Source organism: Arachis stenosperma, chromosome 4 (assembly GCF_014773155.1).
Source record: "Arachis stenosperma cultivar V10309 chromosome 4, arast.V10309.gnm1.PFL2, whole genome shotgun sequence".
NCBI classification, from domain to species: domain Eukaryota; kingdom Viridiplantae; phylum Streptophyta; class Magnoliopsida; order Fabales; family Fabaceae; genus Arachis; species Arachis stenosperma.
In genome coordinates, this window is record NC_080380.1 from 141134852 (window position 1) to 141142326 (window position 7475).

The 7475-nt window shown below is 30.4% G+C and overlaps 1 protein-coding gene across 1 annotated transcript; it reads right to left on the reverse strand.

The window, feature by feature from the left end:
- Window positions 1-702: 702 nt before the first annotated feature.
- LOC130976630 (uncharacterized) lies at window positions 703-5380 on the reverse strand. The gene is made up of 8 exons (XM_057901542.1): window positions 5025-5380; window positions 4529-4591; window positions 4350-4445; window positions 3874-3921; window positions 3270-3341; window positions 2956-3014; window positions 1279-1369; window positions 703-1161 (listed from the first exon to the last, which is right to left on the reverse strand). Exons 1-8 carry the CDS (start codon window positions 5322-5324, stop codon window positions 1000-1002), a joined length of 891 nt encoding a protein of 296 aa, XP_057757525.1. The 5' UTR covers window positions 5325-5380; the 3' UTR covers window positions 703-999.
- Between the last annotated feature and the right edge of the window lie 2095 nt (window positions 5381-7475).

Genomic DNA, 7475 nt, shown 5'->3' on the forward strand with positions numbered 1-7475 from the left:
AAGTATCCTAAATTAGTTACTTGAATTCATTTTGGTTAATTGGTTTTATATTGGTGTGAGATACCTATTTGATCGTACTGAAATCTTAGCCGCCATGTTACATTTCCATGTTAGTACTGTGTTAACGGTAATTGAATTAGGACGAATGAGATTCACAATTTGTAAATTCATGACTAATTTGTCATTTACAAAAGTCAAGTACTATTTTGAGTACTATTTTGATGAGCACTGAAAATGTCAAGAATCAAATTGAACATTACCTTAGTATGTATATGTATTTTCACGTCCTATTAATTTCTTTGGAAAATTCATGGAAATATTTTTTTTTTTTTGTTGCATATATTCTCCTTTACTCTGTTTTCTTATAGTTGCCATCCATTTTTTATCAAAAGTAATTTTCATTAATGTATAACAATCCAAATTGCCAAAGCTTTTTGCAAGGTTATGTGCGTGAGTTTTCAAACAACTGCTGCGTTTCTTCAACTCAAAACTGTTGGTTATAATCTCTATAGTTATAATTCAGGTTCAGCAAATAGCTTTGGTTGTTTACCACTGGAGCAGTGTAAGGCAAAACTGTAAAAGCAAACGAAATATACCTACTTTTATTTACTTTTTGGTTGAGAACGAGAGATAATTCGAGGAAGAAACAAAAAATAATTCAGTTGAATAAATCACAGAGAATGAAAAAGTTGTTTGATGGAGTAATAGGAAATGATACTGATTAAATAATGCAACAGCATCGTTAAATTACTCGCTTATCAATATCTTCTCGAGGAACCATGCAATCTGAATAGTTGCCAATAATTAAACATGGCATTGTCAAAACTCAAAATTTAATTGGGGATATTCTAAGATCATTGTTTCAAATCTTACAGGGAATACATGAACAATTTTTCTGAAAGCTATTAAAATGTTACATAAACAAAGAGGTCAACCTAAGATTCCATTCATTACTAATGTCCTCAAATAATCCCTTCTAGTGTAAAAGAACCAAACTAATCATCTTCTCCGCACACCAGCGTTTGATCCACGCTGTCCTGCAGATCCTGGCTGTTGCTGTCCTGGAGCACCACCTTGCCCACCCACTTGTTCCTCAGCCATATTCATTGCTTGTGTAATGGCATTCATTACAATGAGTCCAAGAGGGATCAAGTACATCCACTGGAATTAAGACAGGTTCGAGATGAAAAGTTCAATTCACAAATGTCAGAAATGTTTATTTGTAGATCTGCAACTAAAAGATAAGCTAATATGTATATTGTATAATCAGTTACTCACATATTTAGCCCAAAAGGACCTCTCTACTGGCTTTACAAGTTCACCTTCTCCCTCTTCCCCACCAAGCACGTCTTCAGCAAATATTGGAGTTCTGCAGAAGCCAAAAAAATATCAATTGAATGAAGAAAGAAGGTCTCCCAGTAAAAACTCGTAGAGAGAATGACACAACAGCAACTTCATGTATGATGTTAACATGCTAAACTGCAGAAGGTATGCTCCCTGTCCCTTCCTAGTTTATCAAATCAAGACAATTGTCATTGTCAATCAAGAAAGTCCAGCAAACTTCATGACCCAAGTTGACTCTTCCTTAGATCTACCCGAAATCCTACTGAGCACAAAGTTTTAGTTTCACATCTGCTGTTCACAATATTATGGAAGCAAAACACTTGAAAGAGTCTTCAAAACCCTGTTCGGAAATTCTTAGACACTTCTGTAAACTCTTGGCAATGTTATAAACTTTTATATCAACATAGTTATAGCACAAAATTAGATATAATATCAATATTAGTTGGAATGACTCATGCTAACATTTTAAAATTGTTTCCCTCTGCCTCTTTAGTTCAAGGTCTGTGGTTTTATGATAATTTTATACTAGTGTTACATATGGCAGTGTTCGGTTAGTGGGTGTGTCCATCTAATACATAGATACGGTGGCACACAATTGCACAAAATAGAAGTGTATTTTGTGTCTCTTCAGGAAGTTGAGATACGGATTTCTATGTTGGACACAAATTTTTTATTCATTTTTACCTTTAATATTTTGTGAATTCCCCAAATTTACCCTCCTTCCCCCAACGGTTCCCTTCTTCTCCTTCACTCTCACCAACCCGTGACAACAACCCTCTCTCCCTCCCTCCCCCCATATTTAAGCCATTCACGGTGTTTTTCATGTCATTTTCTTGCAAATCTAGTCTCTCTGTGGGAAAGAATTGACATCACCACCATCATTCCTTGGAGAAGACATAGCCGCTTCCATAACTTTCTTCTTTTCCTTTATTTTCAATTTTAATTTTTTTTATAACAATCTATATATGGGTTTTGTTGCTTCGATATTTGAGTTGTTATAAATATTGGTAGTGACTGTGCCAATCTTAAAAGAAAAGCAACAAATTGAAGTGGGGACAATGGATGTGGTGTTACTGTGATATGGTGTTCATGATGGAAAGAGAAGAATAATATTGACATTTTAATATAATTGTGATTTGTGTATTGTGTTGTATATTGTTTACTAAACCAACCAAAAAAAATTGTGTATTGTTGTGTCTATGTCTATTTGTGTATGTGTCTATGTCTTATTTTCTTCCACTCATTAACCGAACACAGCCTATTGTACTATTGATGAGCCATGCCTTATAATCTATAAAATTTGCCATATTCTTGTGTCTGTCATATCTATCCTCCAACAAAATTACCCTCGTGTTACTACAATGAACCCCTAATCCAACTCTTTCTAATCACAAGTTCACCCATTAAACTAGAACTTCAGGTTCAAGATTGTTTTATCGAAATTCTAATTATTTTTATAACCAAATGAAAATCAAAGCAAGATATCTCATAAAATGACCAGCAGTTTTCTAGCTTGAGTTCAATGAGCTTTAACCTGGACTGAGGGCTCTCTCAAGACTATGTGAAAGAATGATTGGTTAGAAAATTAAAGTTCTCAATCATAACGTATACCTTGGTGCTTGCTCACTGTTCTTCAAAATAGTGTGAGACTTGAAAGACCACCTCGCAGGCTAAGGACAAAAAATCAAAATCATGTATAAGGTTACAGAATTAAAATCTAGCAATTGACAAGAAAACTTTAGTCAGCACCAAAAATAATGAAATAGACTTGAAGCAATTGCTATTAAGGCTTTCTGAAATCTGATTACTCTCGGCAACCATGACAAGTTGTGGCATAAAAGGTTATAAAATCAACCACAATAAATTTATGGAGTCTTTCAGGTAGACTAACTCAAGTGCAATTGTCAAAAGCATAACTGTCTTACACGCTTCAGTTGCCGGGGATAAGGGCAAGCCCCAGGGGCACCATAATTGACAGCCAAGATGTTAATACCTTCCTGTAATTTTTATTTAATATTAAAAAAAAGAACAGAGTGAGACTTAATAAAACTACTACTATTATTATTATTATAAGACAAATACAAGGATAAATCAGCAAGGAAAGCCATAAAAAGCCCACTTCTACAATTTTTTTCCATTTCTGTGAAATATGAACTAATCTAATGAACTTGGCGAACCCTACTTTGTCTACTTTTTGAAATTCCACTGTATCACCAGAAAAACTAATAGCTATTGAACAATTGAAAATAAATTCAATGAGTTCTATTTTTACTCTTTACATTTAAAATAATAAAAAAGATAGAAATACTTAAAGAAAAAATAAGAATGAAACGAAATTCCTGTTATATAAAATTAGCTTTCATGTTTCAGCTTGTTATTTCACTGTCTTTCCAGCTGACTTGACAATATGCAAGAGAAGTTCTTTCTGTGTCAAAATTTGAGTTGGACAGAGGAAATTTATCTTCACCAGTATCAGGACATGAATGGAGCATAAGTAGCAAATTTTATGATAATAAACAAGACAATTACCGTATGAATTACAAAATGCTCTTCCAATCCCTCCCCAGGAAGGCATCGCTGGATTCAGAATGGTGAAACAGTTAGTTCTACTTGGAGTCAACATTCACCCAAATACTAAACAAGAGCGCCAAAACAACCAAATTAATGACCAATATTGAAAAATAAATGAAGCTGTTGGAACACATCCTTATGATGGAAAACACTACCACAATATGTAAAGAGAAGAAAGGAATTATACTTCATTTAACATCAGATAATAAGTGTGGAACAAGATATAGAATGATCATAACAGTATTACTAACTATCATACCATAAAACCACCATGCCATGCTAGAAAAGAGACTTCATAATCAATGAACTAAAATATTATGTGTGTTAAACAGTCAGGGCCGCCATGCTTGGGTGAAATCTACCTCAATTGTTAGTTTACAAAAGAAAACGGAAAATTTGCTAGAAATATATCGAAGAATTTGATTCATACTTACAGCTTTCACTGAAGAAATAATATAATCCCTGCCTGGAGGGCTCAAAACATTGGATGGAAGTCTTATCCTATAGAAATCATCTGTTTGCAACAGCTCCTGCAATAATTAGAAGAGTGCCGACCCTTTCATAAAATGCTAATATCCCAATATATACTCACAAAAACACACTAGTTAATTACTTGAAATTTCTTCTGCTCCTCTTCAGTCAATGGATTCCGCGAAAACCGCAACTTCGTCAGTGTCTGTCACAAATGAAAACTTCTTTCAAGTCCAACAAAGCATGACTTTGAGCATAGCATGTGCATTAAAACTCGGAACATAACATCGAATTGGTATCCTAAAAACATTTGTAAGATTAGCATACAAAAAGAGTAATTTCCATACTAGACTAATTCATTCATAGGTTATACTCTCAATAAGACCACCAAAAAGAAAAAGGAATAAGAAGCTATATTCAGAAGTAATAAAGGATCTCATCCACTGATAAGCTGAGTAATAAGAAATTGCGCGTTTAGATTAGCAAACGTTAGGATCAAAAGCTTTTATTGAAAATTCGAATAGTTCAAAAGCCTAACGATATGTTCGGATTAACTAACTTATTCCAATTGAAACTTGTAAACAAAAACAGAAAGAGATTTAAACTAATATTAATAATAAGAGAGATTATGGTGTAACCTGGCCGCCGTGACTCCAAGTCTTAAGGCGAGCAGAGAAGTTGCCGGCGTCGGAGAAATCGGAGTCGCCGAAGGCGTGGTGGAGGGAGAACTGGATCTTAGAATCGGAGGAGGAAGATTCGGTGAACCTCTTGCGAGGAGCGGGGGTGGAAGGGGAGGGGAAGTGAGGATCGGAGCGCGGCGGTTGTTGGTTACCGCCTTCGAGGCCGAATTCATCGTCGTCGAGGAGGAGCTCGTCGGATTGGAAAGCGAAGCAAAGAGAGAGAGTGAGTAAGAGAATGAATAAGCGAAGCGAAGACATTGTTATTGTCTTCTCTCAGTCTAAGCTCAAGAGTGAAGAGATCGGGTAGCTAATTTGTCAAACCTCTTTTATTTAGCTTTTTTCATGTTTCTTTTTCGTTTTAGATTTTTTGAAGAAGAAAAAACAAAACAATGAAACAATACAATTTTAGAATTTTATTAAAAAATACATTAAAAATAACAAAATTTTGTTTTTTATTTATACTTTTTTGTACAAATGAAAACACAAATTCTTCTGTGCGAAAATAAATCAAAATGGTTTAAGTAGTTTTTACTCTCTATTATATAAAATAAAATAAAAAATCGGTACAACTATTTTTGTGTCTGATAAATAATTTTGTTTACAAAAACAGAACACTAAAACATAAACATAAAAATATAAAATTATGTTTGACAATATAAACATCAATATTATATTTTGTGATGTTAAATTTGTGTATTTTATATTTTTTCTGTCAATAAAAATATAAAAAAATAAAATTATATTTTATTTTTTTATATTGTTATTATTATTTATAATTATATTTTTTATTATTTTATTTTTATTTTAAATTTTTTATAAAAAATAAAATAAAATAATTTTTTTTATTATTTATTCTATTTTATATTTAATTTATCGCTAAACAAAATATAAAAAAACACTAACTTTTTTTATCTGCCTTAGTTCTTTTTTTTTTTTTGGTCTCGAGTCTTAGTTCTCAAACTACCGAAACGTTCCAAAATTTGAAAAGGGCTTCGTGCTTCTAGCCCACAAAAACGAGGTGGAGAATTTCTTTTTTCCGGTATACAAAAGGCTTAAGCCCAACAATGGAGGTGAAAAAAATCATTAAAAAGTAAGTAATTAAATGGTTAAATTGTATTGTTGGTCTCTATACTTTTAGCGAAATTGCAAATTAGTTTTTATACTTTAAACGTTTGTAATTGGATCCCTAAAGAAAATTAAAATTTATAATTTAGTCCCACCGTTTAAAAGTATTTGATTTAATAGAATATATTGAGAATATTCTGTTAAATCAAACACTTTTTGAACAGCGAGGACTAAATTGTAAATTTTAATTCTCTTTAGGAATCCAATTATAAATTTTTAAAGTGTAGAGACCAATTTACAATTTTATTAAAAATGTAGTGATCAACCGTGTAAAAAATTTGTCTTTTTAGTAAAATAAATTCTATATTTTTTATAAATTTAATTATTGATTTCTATAATTTTACTATTTTATTAAATTTATAATTAAATATCTATAATTTTTAATTAAATTTTTATATTATTTTTAATTTGTAGTTAAGTCAGTTTTATATCAATCATACTAAAATTAATATAATATTTTAAAAAAATATGTAATTAAATATCTAATTAAGTTTTTAATTATAAATATTTTTAATTTATAAAAAAATACTCTATTAACTCTAATATATTTTTTATGGGTGCAAATTATAAATTTAAAGATAAATTTTTGAAAGGTTGATTTATGAGTTTGTTAGAATTTGATTTTTAGATTTATTATGTTCCCGTAAGAGTTAAGACATTTAGTTGGAATTTAAATTTTTTATTTTAAAATTTAATTTTGATTTAATTTGAAAAGAGATTCAAGTAGTGTGATTCTAAATTATATATAAAAACTGAATTCCGTTTTTACTTTTTAGTGAATATTATTGAGTTATATTAAATTAACCAAAAAGTAATTTCTTAATTGCATATTCTTAAATTATTAGTATCGGCTGTTATAAATTGTTGCATATATTATTAAAAAATTAAACACTATTAAAAGAAGACATTAGTATTTTAAATTATATTGTATTAATAATTACGTTTTTTTTCTCTTCAAAATATATCAATTATAGTATAAATTTAAGAAATAAGGTAAGTTCGCGGAAAATCAAAATTGAATCTACCACAACAAAAGTAGTTAACAACTGTTACGATGAAATAATGACAATAAACAACCAATTTTTTAAAAAAGTAATAAGCTACTTTTGGTCAAATTATAAAAATAATTTTAAACTAAAAAATAATGACAATAAAAATTATCTATAACTTTTAAACTAAAAAATTAACACTTGGAATTGTATAACTGTGCAATAATAAATATTCTTGATGAGTGATTTTTAGTATATTAAATTATATACTTTAATATACAAAAATACTAATTAT